This window comes from Salvelinus fontinalis, chromosome 16 (genome assembly GCF_029448725.1).
Source record: "Salvelinus fontinalis isolate EN_2023a chromosome 16, ASM2944872v1, whole genome shotgun sequence".
Classification (NCBI taxonomy): Eukaryota; Metazoa; Chordata; class Actinopteri; order Salmoniformes; family Salmonidae; genus Salvelinus; species Salvelinus fontinalis.
Genome location: NC_074680.1, coordinates 52,976,309 through 52,999,250, shown reverse-complemented (window position 1 = coordinate 52,999,250; position 22,942 = coordinate 52,976,309). Strand labels below are relative to the sequence as shown.

At 43.5% G+C, this 22,942-nt stretch overlaps 1 protein-coding gene across 1 annotated transcript in view; it reads right to left on the bottom strand.

The window, feature by feature from the left end:
- ankrd12 (ankyrin repeat domain 12) overlaps positions 1-18,374 on the bottom strand; it is a 35,176-nt gene extending 16,802 nt beyond the window's left edge. The window contains exons 1-7 of the mRNA XM_055865703.1: positions 18,011-18,374; positions 15,909-16,065; positions 8,541-8,624; positions 4,913-5,059; positions 4,182-4,385; positions 924-1,066; positions 508-655 (exon numbers count right to left, since the gene is read on the bottom strand). Of these exons, the coding sequence (XP_055721678.1) occupies positions 508-655; positions 924-1,066; positions 4,182-4,385; positions 4,913-5,059; positions 8,541-8,624; positions 15,909-16,065; positions 18,011-18,070 (943 nt within the window). The 5' untranslated portion in view covers positions 18,071-18,374. The remainder of the gene's footprint in view (positions 1-507; positions 656-923; positions 1,067-4,181; positions 4,386-4,912; positions 5,060-8,540; positions 8,625-15,908; positions 16,066-18,010) is intronic.
- Between the last annotated feature and the right edge of the window lie 4,568 nt (positions 18,375-22,942).

Sequence of the window (22,942 nt, the reverse complement as noted above, 5' to 3'; positions counted from 1 at the left end):
GGACACCCTACCCGAGGAGCTAACCTCTACAGGACACCCTACCCGAGGAGCAATCCTCTACAGGACACCCTACCCGAGGAGCTAACCTCTACTGGACACCCTACCCGAGGAGCTATCCTCTACAGGACACCCTACCCGAGGAGCTATCCTCTACAGGACACCCTACCCGAGGAGCTATCCTCTACTGGACACCCTACCCGAGGAGCTATCCTCTACAGGACACCCTACCCGAGGAGCTATCCTCTACAGGACACCCTACCCGAGGAGCTATCCTCTACAGGACACCCTACCCGAGGAGCTAACCTCTACAGGACACCCTACCCGAGGAGCTATCCTCTACAGGACACCCTACCCGAGGAGCTAACCTCTACAGGACACCCTACCCGAGGAGCTATCCTCTACAGGACACCCTACCCGAGGAGCTAACCTCTACAGGACACCCTACCCGAGGAACTATCCTCTACAGGACACCCTACCCGAGGAGCTATCCTCTACAGGACACCCTACCTGAGGAGCTATCCTCTGGGTCTGAGAGGGGCACCTCTCCCTTTAGGAGGAGCTCTAGCTCGTGGGAATCAGCGATGTCCACGGGCCGCTCCCCTCGCTTGTTGGCCTGGAACGCATTGCCTCCATGTCTCAGCAGCAGCTTCACAATCTATATGAAGGGGGATAGAACAAGTGATTAGTTCTCCCTCTCTCAAGGTCCAGCTTGTTCGTCTTTGTGAATATTTATGTCAGTGTGATTTAAAAAAATTAAAAAAATGTTGATCGATCTCCAAGAGCTCAAGGATACCAGATAATTCCTGAATAAAGTCAATAAAAGGTGATGTAAGTTTCAATCTAAGCAGTACTCCCATGTTAAGAGAACCAGCGGTGGTACATGTAGGTAGGTCAGGGAGGTCAGGTCAGGAAGGTCAACCTACGTCTGTATGTCCACTACTGGAGGCATCGTGGAGCGGCGTGTCATCGTCCAGACCCTGGGTGTTGACTTCAGCGCCGGCCGCGATCAGAACCTTGGCCACGTCGTAGTAACCGAGGTTACATGCCTCGTGAAGAGGGGTCCAGCCTGACGGAAGGAAGAAATTGTCTTTTTGAAGGGGAAACTGGAATGGGTCAGCGCCTAACGAGTTGCAGCCTTATGGGTCCACAGGGAGAGGAGTGAGAATGTGGGTTTAGGCATTAGAGCAAGGCATTCTGGGTAAATGATCCCCCGCACACTGACTCGGTACAGGTACCCCCTGCATTTAGCCTCGTTATTGTTACGTCAATTTCTTGTTATTTTTTTGATTTATTCATTTAAATATTTATTTAAATTATTTTTCTTGAAATGCACTGTTGGTTACGGCTTGTAAGTAAGCATTCCACAGTAAGGTGTCGTATTCAGCTCATGTGACAAAATTGGATGTGAAATGTGTGTGTGGGTTTAGGTGTTATAAGCAAGCCACATTGGATAAGAGTGCCTGGTAAATGACTAAAATGTGTGTGTACATCTTTAAAAAAGTTACTCTGACCTTTCTAGTTTATAATGTGGGGTCAGGTGTTCCTTTACCTGCAAAGTCTTTCTAGTTTATAACGTGTGGTCAGGTGTTCCTTTACCTGCAAAGCCTTTCTAGTTTATAACGTGGGGTCAGGTGTTCCTTTACCTGCAAAGTCTTTCTAGTTTATAACGTGTGGTCAGGTGTTCCTTTACCTGCAAAGCCTTTCTAGTTTATAACGTGGGGTCAGGTGTTCCTTTACCTGCAAAGTCTTTCTAGTTTATAACGTGTGGCCAGGTGTTCCTTTACCTGCAAAGTCTTTCTAGTTTATAACGTGTGGCCAGGTGTTCCTTTACCTGCAAAGTCTTTCTAGTTTATAACGTGTGGTCAGGTGTTCCTTTACCTGCAAAGCCTTTCTAGTTTATAACGTGTGGCCAGGTGTTCCTTTACCTGCAAAGTCTTTCTAGTTTATAACGTGTGGCCAGGTGTTCCTTTACCTGCAAAGTCTTTCTAGTTTATAACGTGTGGCCAGGTGTTCCTTTACCTGCAAAGTCTTTCTAGTTTATAACGTGTGGCCAGGTGTTCCTTTACCTGCAAAGTCTTTCTAGTTTATAACGTGTGGTCAGGTGTTCCTTTACCTGCAAAGCCTTTCTAGTTTATAACGTGTGGCCAGGTGTTCCTTTACCTGCAAAGTCTTTCTAGTTTATAACGTGTGGTCAGGTGTTCCTTTACCTGCAAAGTCTTTCTAGTTTATAACGTGTGGCCAGGTGTTCCTTTAACTGCAAAGTCTTTCTAGTTTATAACGTGTGGCCAGGTGTTCCTTTACCTGCAAAGTCTTTCTAGTTTATAACGTGTGGTCAGGTGTTCCTTTACCTGCAAAGTCTTTCTAGTTTATAACGTGTGGTCAGGTGTTCCTTTACCTGCAAAGTCTTTCTAGTTTATAACGTGTGGCCAGGTGTTCCTTTACCTGCAAAGTCTTTCTAGTTTATAACGTGTGGTCAGGTGTTCCTTTACCTGCAAAGTCTTTCTAGTTTATAACGTGTGGCCAGGTGTTCCTTTACCTGCAAAGTCTTTCTAGTTTATAACGTGTGGTCAGGTGTTTCTTTACCTGCAAAGTCTTTCTAGTTTATAACGTGTGGTCAGGTGTTTCTTTACCTGCAAAGCCTTTCTAGTTTATAACGTGTGGTCAGGTGTTTCTTTACCTGCAAAGCCTTTCTAGTTTATAACGTGTGGTCAGGTGTTCCTTTACCTGCAAAGTCTTTCTAGTTTATAACGTGTGGTCAGGTGTTCCTTTACCTGCAAAGTCTTTCTAGTTTATAACGTGTGGTCAGGTGTTTCTTTACCTGCAAAGCCTTTCTAGTTTATAACGTGTGGTCAGGTGTTCCTTTACCTGCAAAGTCTTTCTAGTTTATAACGTGTGGTCAGGTGTTTCTTTACCTGCAAAGTCTTTCTAGTTTATAAAGTGTGGCCAGGTGTTTCTTTACCTGCAAAGCCTTTCTAGTTTATAACGTGTGGTCAGGTGTTCCTTTACCTGCAAAGTCTTTCTAGTTTATAACGTGTGGTCAGGTGTTCCTTTACCTGCAAAGTCTTTCTAGTTTATAACGTGTGGTCAGGTGTTTCTTTACCTGCAAAGTCTTTCTAGTTTATAACGTGTGGTCAGGTGTTCCTTTACCTGCAAAGTCTTTCTAGTTTATAACGTGTGGCCAGGTGTTCCTTTACCTGCAAAGTCTTTCTAGTTTATAACGTGTGGTCAGGTGTTTCTTTACCTGCAAAGTCTTTCTAGTTTATAACGTGTGGTCAGGTGTTCCTTTACCTGCAAAGTCTTTCTAGTTTATAACGTGTGGTCAGGTGTTCCTTTACCTGCAAAGTCTTTCTAGTTTATAAAGTGTGGCCAGGTGTTTCTTTACCTGCAAAGCCTTTCTAGTTTATAACGTGTGGTCAGGTGTTCCTTTACCTGCAAAGTCTTTCTAGTTTATAACGTGTGGTCAGGTGTTCCTTTACCTGCAAAGTCTTTCTAGTTTATAACGTGTGGTCAGGTGTTTCTTTACCTGCAAAGTCTTTCTAGTTTATAACGTGTGGTCAGGTGTTCCTTTACCTGCAAAGTCTTTCTAGTTTATAACGTGTGGTCAGGTGTTTCTTTACCTGCAAAGTCTTTCTAGTTTATAACGTGTGGTCAGGTGTTCCTTTACCTGCAAAGTCTTTCTAGTTTATAACGTGTGGTCAGGTGTTTCTTTACCTGCAAAGTCTTTCTAGTTTATAACGTGTGGTCAGGTGTTCCTTTACCTGCAAAGCCTTTCTAGTTTATAAAGTGTGGCCAGGTGTTTCTTTACCTGCAAAGTCTTTCTAGTTTATAACGTGTGGTCAGGTGTTCCTTTACCTGCAAAGCCTTTCTAGTTTATAATGTGGGGTCAGGTGTTTCTTTACCTGCAAAGTCTTTCTAGTTTATAACGTGTGGTCAGGTGTTCCTTTACCTGCAAAGCCTTTCTAGTTTATAATGTGGGGTCAGGTGTTTCTTTACCTGCAAAGTCTTTCTAGTTTATAACGTGTGGTCAGGTGTTCCTTTACCTGCAAAGTCTTTCTAGTTTATAACGTGTGGCCAGGTGTTCCTTTACCTGCAAAGTCTTTCTAGTTTATAACGTGTGGCCAGGTGTTCCTTTACCTGCAAAGTCTTTCTAGTTTATAACGTGTGGCCAGGTGTTCCTTTACCTGCAAAGTCTTTGACGTTGACATCAGCTCCCAGGCTGATGATCTCCTTGACATGCTTGGCGTCCCCTCGTATGGCGGCCATGTGTAGCGGCGTTTCGCCACGCTCGTTCCTCTTGTTCACCTTGTCCCTCGCCCTGGAGGCCGTACTGCTGGGGAGCTTCTTCTGCACGGGGAGGGCCTGGGACGGGTGGCTAGGGGTCGAGTCTGAGGAGGAGAGGGAGGGGAGAGAGAAATAACTCAGAGAAAGTGATTTTTATTTTTTAAGTCTTGTTTTTTCTGATAACCGGGCGGTCCGTTATCAACAAGGCTGTTGTACCGGGAGGTCCGTTATCAACAAGGCTGTTGTACCGGGAGGTCCGTTATCAACAGCCATGTTGTACCGGGAGGTCCGTTATCAACAAGGCTGTTGTACCGGGAGGTCCGTTATCAACAAGGCTGTTGTACCGGGAGGTCCGTTATCAACATGGCTGTTGTACCGGGAGGTCCGTTATCAACAAGGCTGTTGTACCGGGCGGTCCGTTATCAACATGGCTGTTGTACCGGGCGGTCCGTTATCAACATGGCTGTTGTACCGGGCGGTCCGTTATCAACATGGCTGTTGTACCGGGAGGTCCGTTATCAACAAGGCTGTTGTTTATCATTATGACTCTAAATCCTGATTAATATATTAACCATCTCTAAGAGGTTATGAGAGGGAGAGGGAGACAGGGCATGACTGTATTCTGACTAACCTGGGCTGTTGTCCATGGCAGTCATTTGCATCAGTAAGGCCATCTGTTTGCGTTCAGACAGCGGGTAACCAAACAGAAGATTAACCGGGGCCTTCTTACTCCCCCCAGACTCCTTCTTGACTTTCTTCTTATCCGGCCCATCTTTATCTATGAACAGAGGTAGGACAGGAAACAGGGTTAGACTTAGAAACCGAAAAGAAAAAAAAATACACACACATTTCTCAATTCACAATTTTGCCATATCAGCAAGTTGTGAATCCCAAAATGCATCTTATTCCCTATATAGCATAGTCTCTATGGACCCTAGTCAAAAAGAGTACACTATGCCATTTGGGATACAGCAAAGATTATCAACAACAAGGGTAATGCAATAAGGTGATGAAGTGCCCTCCCATCTTTGGCACCGCATCTCTCGATCACGCCACGCAAAGAAAGCGGTTAGCGAGCACGGCGTCCTTAAAGGGGGGCCAGCACAATGTGTACGGTTGGTATAACCAACGCATCACTCATAACACCATCAAGCCGACATACAGACATGCGTGAGGTGAGCTGGCTAGCGAGCTCTAGAGAGCAGGCAGACAGTGTTTAGAGTGTAACACAACAGGATAGGAAGACGGGGATTAGACTAACATAACAGGATAGGAAGACGGGGATTAGACTAACAGGAGAGGGAGATGGGGATTAGACTAACATAACAGGATAGGAAGACGGGGATTAGACTAACAGGAGAGGGAGATGGGGATTAGACTAACATAACAGGATAGGAAGACGGGGATTAGACTAACAGGAGAGGGAGATGGGGATTAGACTAACAGGATAGGAAGATGGGGATTAGACTAACAGGAGAGGGAGATGGGGAGTAGACTAACAGGAGAGGGAGACGGGGATTAGACTAACATAACAGGAGAGGGAGACGGGGATTAGACTAACAGGAGAGGGAGACGGGGATTAGACTAACAGGATAGGAAGACGGGGATTAGACTAACATGATAGGAAGACGGGGATTAGACTAACAGGAGAGGGAGATGGGGATTAGACTAACATAACAGGATAGGGAGACGGGGATTAGACTAACATAACAGGATAGGACGACGGTGATTAGACTAACAGGATAGTACGACGGGGATTAGACTAACAGGATAGGACGACCGGGATTAGACTAACAGGATAGGACGACGGGATTAGACTAACAGGAGAGGGAGACGGGGATTAGACTAACATAACAGGATAGGAAGATGGGGATTAGACTAACAGGAGAGGGAGACGGGGATTAGACTAACATAACAGGATAGGAAAAAGGAATTAGACTAACAGGAGAGGGAGACGGGGATTAGACTAACATAACAGGATAGGAAGATGGGGATTAGACTAACAGGAGAGGGAGACGGGGATTAGACTAACATAACAGGATAGGAAGACGGGGATTAGACTAACAGGAGAGGGAGATGGGGATTAGACTAACAGGATAGGAAGACGGGGATTAGACTAACGGGAGAGGGAGACGGGGATTAGACTAACATAACAGGATAGGAAGATGGGGATTAGACTAACAGGAGAGGGAGACGGGGATTAGACTAACATAACAGGATAGGAAGACGGGGATTAGACTAACAGGAGAGGGAGATGGGGATTAGACTAACAGGAGAGGGAGACGGGGATTAGACTAACATAACAGGATAGGAAGATGGGGATTAGACTAACAGGAGAGGGAGACGGGGATTAGACTAACATAACAGGATAGGAAGACGGGGATTAGACTAACAGGAGAGGGAGATGGGGATTAGACTAACAGGATAGGAAGACGGGGATTAGACTAACAGGAGAGGGAGATGGGGATTAGACTAACGGGGAGTAGACTAACAGGAGAGGGAGACGGGGATTAGACTAACAGGAGAGGGAGACGGGGATTAGACTAACAGGAGAGGGAGACGGGGATTAGACTAACAGGATAGGAAGACGGGGATTAGACTAACATGATAGGAAGACGGGGATTAGACTAACAGGAGAGGGAGATGGGGCTTAGACTAACAGGAGAGGGAGACGGGGATTAGACTAACATAACAGGATAGGAAGACGGGGATTAGACTAACAGGAGAGGGAGATGGGGATTAGACTAACAGGATAGGAAGACGGGGATTAGACTAACAGGAGAGGGAGATGGGGATTAGACTAACGGGGAGTAGACTAACAGGAGAGGGAGACGGGGATTAGACTAACAGGAGAGGGAGACGGGGATTAGACTAACAGGAGAGGGAGACGGGGATTAGACTAACAGGATAGGAAGACGGGGATTAGACTAACAGGAGAGGGAGACGGGGATTAGACTAACAGGAGAGGGAGATGGGGATTAGACTAACGGGGAGTAGACTAACAGGAGAGGGAGACGCGGATTAGACTAACATAACAGGGCTGGAAGACGGGGATTAGACTAACATAACAGGGTAGGAAGACGCGGATTAGACTAACATAACAGGGTAGGAAGACGGGGATTAGACTAGCATAACAGGGCTGGAAGACGGGGATTAGACTAGCATAACAGGGCTGGAAGACGGGGATTAGACTAACATAACAGGGCTGGAAGACGGGGATTAGACTAGCATAACAGGGTAGGAAGACGGGGATTAGACTAGCATAACAGGGTAGGAAGACGGGGATTAGACTAGCATAACAGGGCTGGAAGACGGGGATTAGACTAGCATAACAGGGTAGGAAGACGGGGATTAGACTAGCATAACAGGGCTGGAAGACGGGGATTAGACTAGCATAACAGGGTAGGAAGACGGGGATTAGACTAACATAACAGGATAGGAAGATGGGGATTAGACTATCATAACAGGATAGGAAGACTGGGATTAGACTAACATAACAGGGTAGGAAGACCGGGATTAGACTAACATAAAAGGGTAGGAAGACGGGGATTAGACTAACATAACAGGGTAGGAAGACTGGGATTAGACTAACATAACAGGGTAGGAAGACGGGGATTAGACTAACATAACAGGGTAGGAAGATGGGGATTAGACTAGCATAACAGGGTAGGAAGACTGGGATTAGACTAGCATAACAGGGTAGGAGGATGGGGATTAGACTAACATAACAGGGTAGGAAGACGGGGATTAGACTAGCATAACAGGGTAGGAAGACGGGGATTAGACTAACATAACAGGGCTGGAAGATGGGGATTAGACTAACATAACAGGGTAGGAAGACGGGGATTAGACTAACATAACAGGGTAGGAAAACGGGATTAGACTAACATAACAGGGTAGGAAGAAGGGGATTAGACTAGCATAACAGGGTAGGAAGACTGGGATTAGACTAGCATAACAGGGCTGGAAGATGGGGATTAGACTAGCATAACAGGGTAGGAAGACAGCATAGTAGCATGCAAGGGAAACTATAAGACCACTCCATGTGTGTGTGTTTACAGCACGGCAGAGAGTGTTGGGTACATGACATGGAGTTGCTGCAGTTACTACGACAAGACACCTACACACACACACACACACACACACACACACAACACATGTATGCGTGTGTGTGTGTGTGTGCGTGTGTTTTAACATCATAGCATAGCGTAGCGTAGCGTAGCGTAGACTCGAGGACCCAGGCTGCAGTGACCAGTTACCTGCTGAACACATCCTGCAGGGAGTCACTAACCTCCCCTCAGACTCTTCCCAGGACTCAGTGGACTGGCCTGGGTCTGACTCATCTACTGGGCAAAGCAGAGACACGGGGCGGTGGGGAGGGGGTGGGAGAGAAGAGAAGGGGAGATAAGGAGGGAGGGAGGGAGAGAGCAGGGGGAAAGCAGAGACACGGAACGGTGGGGAGGGGGGGGGAAGAGAGAGGGAGGGAGGGAAGAGAAGGGGAGATGAGGGAGGGAGGGAGAGGAGAGAGAGAGCAGGGGGGAGCAGAGACACGGGGCGGTGGGGAGGTAAGAGGGAGGGAGGGAAGAGAGAGGGAGGGAAGAGAAGGGGAGATGAGGAGGGAGGGAGAGAAGAGAGAGAGCAGGGGGAAAGCAACGCATTAATGCACGCCTCTCTCTCTCACACGCTCATTCACACATCTCACACATGAGTCATTACAAGAGACTGTGAAGATCCAGGGTGGAGTGGGGCTGTTGCTTTCCTTCACTACCCAAAAGCACACAACTAGCTCCTCTGTTGTAGGCTGTTCAATTCAAACTCTCACGCCAAGATGTGACCTAGAAACCCCGGGCATGTGCTGACCAACTGGCAGGTGTCTTCACTGACATTTTCAACATGTCCCTGATTGAGTCTGTAATACCAACATGTTTCAAGCAGACCCCTATTGTCCCTGTGCCCAAGAACACGAAAGGCAACCTGCCTAAATGACTACAGACCCGTAGCACTCACGTCCGTAGCCATGAAGTGCTTTGAAAGGCTGGTCATGGCTCACATCAACACCATTATCCCAGAAACCCTAGACCCACTCCAATTTGCATACCGCCCCAACAGATCCACAGATGATGCAATCTCTATTGCACTCCACACTGCCCTTTCCCACCTGGACAAAAGGAACACCTACGTGAGAATGCTATTCATTGACTACAGCTCAGAGTTCAACACCATAGTGCCCTCAAAGCTCATCACTAAGCTAAGGATCCTGGGACTAAACACCTCCCTCTGCAACTGGATCCTGGACTTCCTGACGGGCCGCCCCCAGGTGGTAAGGGTAGGTAACAACACATCTGCCACGCTGATCCTCAACTCAGGGGCCCCTCAGGGGTGAGTGCTCAGTCTCCTCCTGTACTCCCTGTTCACTCATGACTGCGCGGCCAGGCACGACTCCAACACCATCATTAAGTTTGCAGATGACACAACATGATCACCGACAACGACGAGACAGCCTATAGGGAGGAGGTCAGAGACCTGGCCGTGTGGTGCCAGGACAACAACCTCTCCCCCAACGTGATCAAGACAATGGAGATGATTGTGGACTACAGGAAAAGGAGGACCCGAGCACGCCCCCATTCTCATCAACGGGGCTGCAGTGGAGCAGTTTGAGAGCTTCAAGTTCCTTGGTGTCCACATCACCAACAAACTAGAATGGTCCAAGCACACCAAGACAGTTGTGAAGAGGGCACGACAAAAGCTATTCCCCCTCAGGAGACTGAAAAGATTTGTCATGGTTCCTCAGATCTTCAAAAGGTTCTACAGCTGCACCATCGAGAGCACCCTGACTGGTATAGACCACTGCAAGGCCTCTGACTGCAAGGCACTACAGAGGGTAGTGCGTACGGCCCAGTACATCACTGGTTCCTGCCATCCAGGACCTCTATACCACCACAAGGTGTCAGAGGAAGGACCGAAAAAAAAATAATCAAAGACTCCAGCCACCCTAGTCATAGACTGTTCTCTCTGCTACCGCACGGCAAGCGGTACCGGAGTTCCAAGTCTAGGTCCAAGAGGCTTCTAAACAGCTTCTACCTCCAAGACATAAGACTCCTGAACATCTAATCAAATGGCTACCCAGACTATTTGCATTGCCCCCCCCCCCCCCCCCCCCTTTTACACTGCTGCTACTCTGTTGTTATCATCTATGCATAGTCACTTTAATACCTCTACCTACATGTACATATTACCTCAATTTCCTCGATTAACCGGTGCCCCCTGTATATAGCCTCGCTATTGTTATTTTACTGCCGCTCTTGAATAACTTGTTACTTTTATTTATTTTTTGTTATCTTTTTTTCTTAAAACTGCATTGTTGGTTAAGGGCTTTAAAGTAAGCAATTCACTGTTGTATTCGGCGCATGTGACAAATAATATTTAATTTGAAACCAAGCCATGAGGTCATAGGAATTGTCCGTAGAGCTCAGAGACAGGATTGTGTCGAGGCACAGATCTGGGTAAAGGGTATCAAAACATGTCTGCAGCATTTAGAGGTCCCCAAGAACACAGTGGCCACCATCATTCTTAAATGGAAGAAGTTCGCCCGCCCGGCCAAACTAAGCAAACGGGGGAGAAGGGCCTTAGTCAGGGAGGTGACCAAAAACTTGATGGTCAAGAGTTCCTCAGTGGAGATGGGAGAACCTTCCAGAAGGACAACCATCTCTGCAGCACTCTACCAATCAGGTCTTTATGGTAGAGTGGCCAGACGGAAGTCACTCCTCAGTAAAAGGAACATGACAGCCCGCTTGGAGTTTGCCAAACGGCACCTAAAGGACTCTCAGACCATGAGAAACAAGATTCTCTGGTCTGATGAAACCAAGATTCATTATGCTGTATTGTGTGTAGATTGATGAGGGGGGAAAAAATTATGTAATACATTTTAGAATAAGGATGTAACGTAACAAAATGCGGATAAAGTCAAGGGGTCTGAATATTTTTCCAAAATGCACTTCATCACGTCAGCTTGAACCAGAAGCCAGGATTTGACTTTCGATTTAACAAAAAGACTTTAACCTTTATCCTTTAACACAATTAGAAATTGTCACAGAGCAACTCAAACTTCTACTCAAGAGTTATGTATTGTTTGTAATTATTCATTACAAGAGACAGTAAAGATCCAGGGCGGAGTGGGCGGTTGCTTTCCTTCACTACCCAAAAGGTTGGCATCTTACCATTCAAACAATGAAACCTGATCTAGGATAATTTCTCAAATACATTTCATCGGAGCTAAATTTAAAAAGAGAGTACAACCAGGGGCCTACTCCATGGGATTATGGGAGAACATTCAACCAGGGGCCTACTCCATGGGATTATGGGAGAACATTCAACCAGGGGCCTACTCCATGGGATTATGGGAGAACATTCAACCGGGGGCCTACTCCATGGGATTATGGGAGAACATTCAACCAGGGGCCTACTCCATGGGATTATGGGAGAACATTCAACCAGGGGCCTACTCCATGGGATTATGGGAGAACATTCAGTTGAACATTTATTCAGAGCTAAAACGCGGAGGAGACGGAGTAACGGTTGTGTGTGAAGGAGTCTAAACAGTGTGTCCTGTTTAGGCCACCATACCCAGGGTCCTTGATCGTAATTACAGATTCAACCTCTAGTTTCAACCCTGTTTCATATACAGGATCTGACTGAAAATGACTGTTTATAGACTTCAAATGAAAAAGCAGCACTGTGTGTGTTGTTGGGAAAGTTGCAATAAGGGGGTTTCAATATCCAAAACCATGGGTTGGTTGGATACAGGGGACTATGTGTGTGTGTGTGTGTGTGTGTGTGTGTGTGTGTGTGTGTGTGTGTGTGTGACTGGTTACAGGGAAGCTCAACACAGAAAGTATCAGGTCATTACACCAGACGAAGGCTTAGTTATATATTAGTTTTACCGGCAATGAGCTCAGGCTACTATTGCCTCAGTACATCTAGACTCTCTCTGGCTGTTCCAGATTTGAGTTGAAGTGAAAACAAGATGCTGAATATGTTGGTGGTGTAGAAAAACAAGGCAACCCCCCCCCCCCCAGAATCTCTGACTGCAGCATTAAACTATTTCAGTCATTTAGCAGACGCTCCTGTCACGAGCTACTTAGTTAGAGTAACCAACGACTTTATAAAACGTTCAGATCGTGTTGTTTACTTAACGTTACTATGAACAATGTACCACGTATCAGACCAGACCAGTACAGATGTTGTTTACTTAACGTTACTGTGAACATGTTAACATACAGTTGAAGTCGGAAGTTTACATACATACAAATAAGTACAAATACTTATTTTCCACCATAATTTGCATAAAAAATCCTACAATGTGATTTTCTGTATTTTTTTCTTCTCATTTTGTCTGTCATAGTTGAAGTGTACCTATGATGAAAATTACAGGCCTCTCTCATCTTTTTAAGTGGGAGAACTTGCACAATTGGTGGCTGACTAAATACTTTTTTGCCCCACTGTACATCTTAACCAAATGCATTTAAAAACTTTGTTTTTCACAATTCCTGACATTTAATCCTAGTAAAAATTCCCCGTTTTAGGTCAGGTAGGATCACCACTTTATTTTAAGAATGTGAAATGTCAGAATAATAGTAGAGAGAATAATTTATTTCAGCTTTTATTTATTTCATCACATTCCCAGTGGGTCAGAAGTTTACATACACTCAATTAGTATTTGGTAGCATTGCCTTTAAATTGTTTAACTTGGGTCAAACGTTTCGGGTAGCCTTCCACAAGCTTCCCACAACAAGTTGGGTGAATTTTGGCCCATTCCTCCTGACAGAGCTGGTGTAACTGAGTCAGGTCTGTAGGCCTCCTTGCTCGCAAACGCTTTTTCAGTTCTGCCCACACATTTTCTATAGGATTGAGGTCAGGGCTTTGTGATGGCCACTAATACCTTGACTTTGTTGTCCTTAAGCCATTTTGCCACAACTTTGGAAGTATGCTTGGGGTCATTGTCCATTTGGAAGACCCATTTGCGACCAAGCTTTAACTTCCTGACTGATGTCTTGAGATGTTGCTTCAATATATCCACATTTTCCTGCCTCATGATGCCATCTATTTTGTGAAGTGCACCAGTCCCTCCTGCAGCAACGCACCCCTACAACATGATGCTGCCACCCCCGTGCTTCACGGTTGGGATGGTGTTCTTTGGCTTGCAAGCCTCCCCCTTTATCCTCCTAACATAACGATGGTCATTATGGTCAAACAGTTCTATTTTTGTTTCATCAGACCAGAGGACATTTCTCAAAAAAGTACGATCTTTGTCCCCATGTGCAGTTGCAAACCGTAGTCTGGCTTTTTTTTATGGCGGTTTTGGAGCAGTGGCTTCTTCCTTGCTGAGCGGTCTTTCAGGTTATGTCGATATAGGACTCGTTTTACTGTGGATATAGATACTTTTGTACCCGTTTCCTCCAGCATCTTCACAAGGTCCATTGCTGTTGTTCTGGGATTGAGTTGCACATTTCGCACCAAATTACGTTCATCTCTAGGAGACAGAATGCATCTCCTTCCTGAGTGGTATGAAGGCTGCGTGTTCCCATGGTGTTTATACTTGCGTACTATTGTTTGTACAGATGAACGTGGTACCTTCAGGCGTTTGGAAATTGCTCCCAAGGATGAACCAGACATGTGGAGGTCTATAATTTTTTTCCTGAGGTCTTGGCTGATTTCTTTTGATTTTCCCATGATGTCAAGCAAAGAGGCACTGAGTTTCAAGGTAGGCCTTGAAATACATCCACAGGTACATCTCCAATTGACTCAAATCATGTCAATTAGCCTATCAGAAGCCATGACATAATTTTCTGGAATTTTCCAAGCTGTTTAAAGGCACAGTCAACTTATTGTATTGTAAACTTCTGACCCACTGGAATTGTGATACAGTGAATTATAAGTGAAATAATCTGTCTGTGAACAATTGTTGTAAAAATTTGTTCTGTCATGCACATGCAAAGTAGATGTCCTAACCGACTTGCCAAAACTATAGTTTGTTAACAAGAAATTTGTGGAGTGGTTGAAAAACAAGTTGACTCCAATCTAAGTATACTAGATTATACTATATATATACTATTATACTAGATATACTATTCTACTAGATATATACTATTAATATACTATAAATATACTATTATACTATAAATATACTATTATATGGATCATCAACAAGATCCAGCCGTGGGCCGAATTTCTCTTGACCGGTTGGTCAAGGGGCCGGAACAGAATTACAAATAATTAGTCGACTGCAATTTGACCGCAAGAAGCACAAACGGATCAAATATTTTGACTAAAGCATAATACATTTCAAAACTAGCTTGAATTTGTATACGATCAAAAAAAATTATATCTCTATTACGCGTGGGAATACTTTGGAACAGATTTCCAAAATATATTTTTTAATCACTTTGAGCTGATCTCTTGGTGTTGTTACAGTCTTATGTACAACAATAAAATAAAATACAAATTTTGTTCAGAAAACTTGGGGGGTATACACTCTTATACTAGATATATACTAGATATACACTCTTATACTAGATATACTATTATACACTCTTATACTAGATATATACTATTATACTAGATGTATACTAGATATATACTATTATACTAGATATATACTATTATACTAGATATATACCATTATACTAGATATATACCATTATACTAGATATATACCATTATACTAGATATATACTATTATACTAGATATATACTATTATACTAGATATATACCATTATACTAGATATATACTAGATATATACTATTATACTAGATATATACCATTATACTAGATATATACCATTATACTAGATATATACCATTATACTAGATATATACCATTATACTAGATATATACCATTATACTAGATATATACCATTATACTAGATATATACTATTATACTAGATATATACTATTAACTAGATATATACTATTATACTAGATATATACCATTATACTAGATATACACTATTATACTAGATATATACTATTATACTAGATATATACATTATACTAGATATACACTATTATACTAGATATATACTATTATACTAGATATATACTATTACACTAGATATATACTATTATACTAGATATATACTATTATACTAGATATACACTAGATATATACTATTATACTAGATATATACTATTATACTAGATATACACTAGATATATACTATTATACTAGATATATACTATTATACTAGATATACACTAGATATATACTATTATACTAGATATACACTAGATATATACTATTATACTAGATATATACTATTATACTAGATATATACTAGATATATACTATTATACTAGATATACACTGTTATTTATGAAGGTACAGCACATGATAGATTGCATTATAGTATCATTATAGTATCATTATAGTATCATTATAGTATCATGCATCTACATGGATGCCCAGCCCACATGGGCTTTATAAGACACTATTTGTTGTATCCAAATAAAGTACAAAAGTATATTAAAAATACCCAAAAATATACCCCATCATTATCTCACACACCGCACACACACACACACACACACACACACAATTGTGAAAAAGCCATGTGAGACGTTGGTACCTGTGTCTGATTCTCTCTCCTTGCTGCGAGGGGGGCTCACGGTGAAGGACAGTTTGCGTTTCATGGAAGACTTGGGTGGTTTCCCTTCTTTCCCCCCCAGAAACTCACTGCGGTCAAGCTTCGGAGTCTTGGTGAACAGGGAAATCTTATCTTTGCTCTGGAAAAAAAAAAGGGGAGGAGGAATGAATTGTAACAGGGGTTACGTTAACGCAGAACTCTGTTCCCCCCCCCATGCAGAAAAATAAAATAAAAACCCCTGAACAAAAATCTAAATATCTAACGGAGATCTAAAGTGTTAGATCTGTTCTTATTGTAAATTTCTGCTCGGCTTCAGACAAATGTTGTGCTTCAGTTACACATCTCCACTCGGATGAGAAATCTTTGCTATCGTCCTCAGACACATTCAGGAACGGCACTCTCAGAGGCAACGGTTGCTTTTCTCCAGTAGATTTAGATTAACGTCAAGAAAAACATTAGGAAATGTAGCTGGCTACATTCTATCTAGAATATAATGGTAAACATAAGAAATCTGATGGCCATGCATCGTTTACGCAAAAACAATGACTTGCTCTTTCATTGTAAGCTTATTTACTTTACTTGGGGCGGCAGGTAGCCTAGTGGTTAGAGCGTTGGACTAGTAACCAAAAGGTTGCAAGATCGAATCCCCGAGCTGACAAGGATGTTAACCCAGTGTCTGGGTTTGGCCGGTGTAGGCCATCATTGAAAATAAGAATTTGTTCTTAACTGACTTGCCTAGTTAAATAAAGGTTTAAATAAAAAATAAACTTGTGTGGCTGCCAGCCAAATAGCGTTGCACTTCTGTTGTCATCTAATGAACACAAAGCTTTTTTCTGCCGAATGATTAGCATTAAATTTGTGTGATGAAAAACTAGTTGCCCGTCCCATATCACTCTATTGAAGCAAAAAAAACTTTTGATATAAAAACGCAGCTTTATTGATAGTTTTGAAAATGCTGATTTCTGCAGTACAATTGAATTTCAGTGGCTTAGTTAAAAGAGTAGTTCCCGTTGTAGTGTGGAGTTGATACAGTTATCCTTTATTTATCCTGAGGAGTTCCACTGATATCTTCATATCAGAGTATTTGAGCAGAGGAACTCGTCTGGATAAATATCAGAGTATTTGAGCAGAGGAACTCGTCTGGATAAATATCAGAGTATTTGAGCAGAGGAACTCGTCTGGATAAATATCAGAGTATTTGAGCAGAGGAACTCGTCTGGATAAATATCAGAGTATTTGAGCAGAGGAACTCGTCTGGATAAATATCAGAGTATTTGAGCAGAGGAACTCGTCTGGATAAATATCAGAGTATTTGAGCAGAGGAACTCGTCTGGATAAATATCAGAGTATTTGAGCAGAGGAACTCGTCTGGATAAATATCAGAGTATTTGAGCAGAGGAACTCGTCTGGATAAATATCAGAGTATTTGAGCAGAGGAACTCGTCTGGATAAATATCAGAGTATTTGAGCAGAGGAACTCGTCTGGATAAATATCAGAGTATTTGAGCAGAGCTGTAGGGGGTAGGAAATCCCGCTTATCGCTCAGGGAGCGGTGCTTGAGCACCGCTCCGGCGAGAATTTAAAAAATGAAATTAAAACTGCCGTTCCAAATTAGCTCCATTCATAAAAAATAAAAATAAATCACCATTTAACCAACACCAATCTATTTACGTGACAACCTGTGTCTTCATTTGTAATATCAGTGCTTAAAGCATCAGACAAGCTCAGTAGCCAACATATAGTTGATGTATTAACACATAGGGTGTGTGGCTATATGGAAAAATACAAGTTACATTTTTTTTTTTTGATTGGTCTAAAGAACAGACGACTCTTGGTCTGCCAACTTTTGTTGTTGTTGTCGTCAGAGACAACCCTATAATCCGCTCACGTGCTCGGCTTACTATCTTGTAGATCTGACCATAGACTACTTGCTAACCCAGAAACTTAATACCATATATTGTTCCCAGGGGGGTTAGGGGCTAAGACATACGTGACGTAGGAGATAAAGATAAGCTAGGGTTTTGTTTCTAGACCAGATCGTGCCGGGCGTGTGAAGAATATATATGCTGTGCGTATAAGCGTACCTTCTTCCCCGTGGGTTTGTCCACCATGGCTCCATCTCTGTCTGTCCCGGGTTTGACCATGGTGCAGTGTGCTGGTGGTGCGGACGGAGTCCCTCCCACCCACCGTGTGACTAGCTACGAGAGCTACGGCCCAGCACGCTCATCATGCACCTGCAACAGAAGACACGTAAGAGAACATTAACACTACATGTTATGATATGTTACGTTAGGTCGTGTGACTAGCTACGGGCTAATCATGCTCCTGTAATGCACAGGAAGAGAACATCGACAATTCTCAAATTAGATCAATTAGCCTATCAGAAGCCATGACATAATTTTCTGGAATTTTCCAAGCGGCTTAAAAAAGGCACAGGTCAGTTGACTGTAAACTGCCCAGTTGACTGCCCAACACTTCGCCTACAAAATGAAACATAATTTCAATTGTATTGTATTCAAACTTCCTGGTGTCCGACAATTACAAACCATGAAAAATAACAGTGGGAGAGAAGAGGGTATTGTATTCTGTAAAAGTGGTAAAAAAAAAAAACGGAAGCTCATAGACCGATACCACTTTGTATGCATTGCTACATGGTTTACCGTGGAAGTTTCCGTGACTGTTTCCAATACAGTGCAGCGTAGGGGGGGAAAAACTGTGTGAATCATTTAGGTTAGGGGCTCTCTCTCACTCCCACAGGGAAATCTCCCTCTCTCGCCCACTAGTCTATGGTCCTGTGTTGTCCTGCTGATCATACTTCGACTGAATTTCAGTTTCAGCTTCAAAACAGCTGAAAAACCCCCCCACTATTTTTGGTTATAGAAAATATATATTTCACAGCGGTTTAGATGGTACAATGGTTATCTACACTATACTTGCTTGTTTTGTCCTATAAACTGAAATGATTCGAATTATAGCGTCTTCAAATTTAAACTTCAAAACGGGATATGAACGTCCCAAGGATCCCTGATAAAGCCCTTTTTTTTTTATTTACATCAGCTGATGTCACAAAGTGCTTATACAGAAACCCAGCCTAAAACAGCAAGCAACGCAGATGTAGAAGCACGGTGGGCGGCTAGGAAAAACTCCCTAGAAAGGCAGGAACCTAGGAAGAAACCTAGAGAGGAACCAGTAGCAGTGTTTTCCACAAGCACACGGAGTAGCCAGACAAATAGAAAAAAATATATTTTAAAAAGTAGGGGTGTATTTGTGGTGCTGCGCCGGCCAGACCACGCTGCACCGGCCAGACCACGCCGCACCGGCCAGACCACGCCGCACCGGCCAGACCCCGCCGCACCGGCCAGACCCCGCCGCACCGGCCAGACCCCGCCGCACCGGCCAGACCCCGCCGCACCGGCCAGACCACGCCGCACCGGCCAGACCACGCCGCACCGGCCAGACCGCCCTGCACCGGCCAGACCGCGCTGCACCGGCCAGACCGCGCCGCACCGGCCAGACCACGCTGCACCGGCCAGACCACGCTGCACCGGCCAGACCACGTGGTACTGCATGTGCTGCTGAGGTCTTACTGGGGCCTTACGAGATGAGTGGGTGGCTGAGGGCTACATTACAGAGTGTGAGTGTGTGTGTATATAGAAGGGAGGAAGTGGACGAGTTATGTTACAGAGCAGTACAGCTCACATAGAAATGTATTGTGTCGTGTACAGTACAGATATGAAGTCAGTGATCAACTCTTACTCTTATGGATCCCAGGCCTCTATAATATGGATCCCAGGCCTCTATATTATGGATCCCAGGCCTCTATATTATGGATCCCAGGCCTCTATATTATGGATCCCAGGCTTCTATATTATGGATCCCAGGCTTCTATATTATGGATCCCAGGCCTCTATATTATGGATCCCAGGCCTCTATATTATGGATCCCAGGCCTCTATATTATGGATCCCAGGCCTCTATATTATGGATCCCAGGCTTCTATATTATGGATCCCAGGCTTCTATATTATGGATCCCAGGCTTCTATATTATGGATCCCAGGCTTCTATATTATGGATCCTTCAGGAAACCCTGAAGTCCAATCAGAACCACGTCAGGAAACCCTGAAGTCCAATCAGAACTACGTCAGGAAACCCTGAAGTCCAATCAGAACTACGCCAGGAAACCCTGAAGTCCAATCAGAACTACGTCAGGAAACCCTGAAGTCCAATCAGAACTACGTCAGGAAACCCTGAAGTCCAATCAGAACTACGTCAGGAAACCCTGAAGTCCAATCAGAACTACGTCAGGAAACCCTGAAGTCCAATCAGAACTACGTCAGGAAACCCTGAAGTCCAATCAGAACTACGTCAGGAAACCCTGAAGTCCAATCAGAACTACATCAGGAAACCCTGAAGTCCAATCAGAACTACGTCAGGAAACCCTGAAGTCCAATCAGAAATACATTAACTTTTACTTGGTACTCATCCCGGATCCGGGAGCACCCCCCACAGTAAAAAAGCTGACTAGCATAGCCTAGCATAGCGTCACAAGTAAATACTAGCATCTAAATATCATTAAATCACAAGTCCAAGACACCAGATGAAAGATACACTTCTTGTGAATCCAGCCATCATTTCTGATTTTTAAAATGTTTTACAGGGAAGACACAATATGTTAATCTATTAGCTAACCACGTTTGCAAAAGACACAACTTTTTTTCTCCACCATTTTTTTCCTGCATCAGTAGCTATCACTAATTCGACTAAATAAAGATATATATAGCCACTAACCAAGAAACAACTTCATAAGATGACAGTCTGATAACATATTTATGGTATAGCATATGTTTTTTTTGAAAAATGTGCATATTTCAGGTATAAATCACAGTTCTACATTGCAGCTGCAATCTGAAATAGCGTTGGAAGCAGCCGGAATAATTACAGAGACCGACGTCAATTACCAAAATACTCATCCTAAAACATTTCTGAAAAATACACAGCATACAGCAATCGAAAGACACAGATCTTGTGAATCCAGACAATATTTCAGATTTTCTAAGTGTTTTACAGCGAAAACACAATATATCGTTATATTAGCATACCACATGAGCTAACATCACCCCAGCATTGAATCAAGGCAAAAGGGGCGATAACGTTATCGCCACCAAAATATATTAATTTTTTCACTAACCTTCTCAGAATTCTTCAGATGACAGTCCTGTAACATCATATTACACAATGCATATAGAGTTTGTTCGAAAATGTGCATATTTAGCATCACAAATCGTGGTTATGCAATGTAATCTGTAAAAACATGGCATGCATTCTGGCCGGCGCCATCTTGGAAAGGCACCTATGTTTACGATTATTTATCGATTAGATTGACAAAAAAAATACAGGTTGGACAGCTAATGAAAGATGCATTGGTTATTAATGCAACCGCTGATTTAGATTTTTAAAATTAACGTTACTAGACATACATTGTGAGTTACAGCCAGACTAGTGCCGCAAAAAATGGCCGACAACTGCGTTTACATTTTTCCACATAAATACGGAATAAAATCATAAATAACTCTTACTTTTGGACGAGCTTCCATCAGTATCTTGGGCAATGTGTCCTTTGTCCAAAAGAATCGTTGCTTTGTTGTAAAACGACCTCTTCAACTTCGGAACTAGCAGCTAACGATAGCTACACGGCACACACATGTCCAAATCCTCAAACGCAATACTAAGGAAATTCCGAAAAATAGCAATATACTCGCATAAACTGATATAAATCGGTTTCAAATAACTTCGTTATGATGTTTCTAACACCTATATCGAATTAAATCACAGACGGATAGATCTTTGGTCAATAACGAGAGCTTTTGAGCATGCCATTCTGATGTCCTCCCTTGCGTCCTGGCGAGCGTCCAAAAGAAGGGACATCTCACTCCATTGCCTTTTATAAACTCTGAGAAACACGTAGAGACGCCATTCCACTTCTCATTGGTTACTGACATCCAGGGGAAGGCGGGTGCAGTTCATTTCGATCCATAGGGCACACACAGAGCTTAAAACTGATCCGAGATCAGAGACTCTTTTTCAGAGCTTCGCATGTCCTGTCATGATTTTCGCTGTAGAAAGAGTTCTGGTTCACCCACAGACATAATTCAAACGGTTTTAGAAACTAGAGATTGTTTTCTATCCAATAGTAATAATAATATGCATATTGTACGAGCAAGAATTGAGTATGAGGCAGTATAATTTGGAGACGATATTTTCCAAAGTGGAAACAGCACCCCCTGTATTGAGAAATTAACTAGATTGTAGAACACATGATTCTTGGTAGCAAACTATATATGTATATATAAAGATGATTTAGAGTCAGGCTTTCGTGATGAGGTAAAACCTGCCTGCAACTTAAAACACACACACACACACACACACAGTGGTTTTGTTCACACACACACAGCGGTTTTGTTCACACACACAGCGGTTTTGTTCACACACACACACAGCGGTTTTGTTCACACACACAGTGGTTTCGTTCCCACACACACACACACACAGTGGTTTTGTTCACACACACACACACACACACACACAGTGGTTTTGTTCCCACACACACAGCGGTATTGTTCCCACACACACACACACACACAGTGGTTTTGTTCACACACACACACACACACACACAGTGGTTTTGTTCCCACACACACACACAATGTGGTTTTGTTCCCACACACACACACGCACACACACAGTGGTTTTGTTCCCACACACACAAACGCACACACACAGTGGTTTTGTTCCCACACACACAAACGCACACACACAGTGGTTTTGTTCCCACACACACACACACACACACAGTGGTTTTGTTCCCACACACACACACAGTGGTTTTGTTCCCACACACACACACAGTGGTTTTGTTCCCACACACACACACAGTGGTTTTGTTCCCACACACACACACAGTGGTTTTGTTCCCACACACACACACAGTGGTTTTGTTCCCACACACACACACAGTG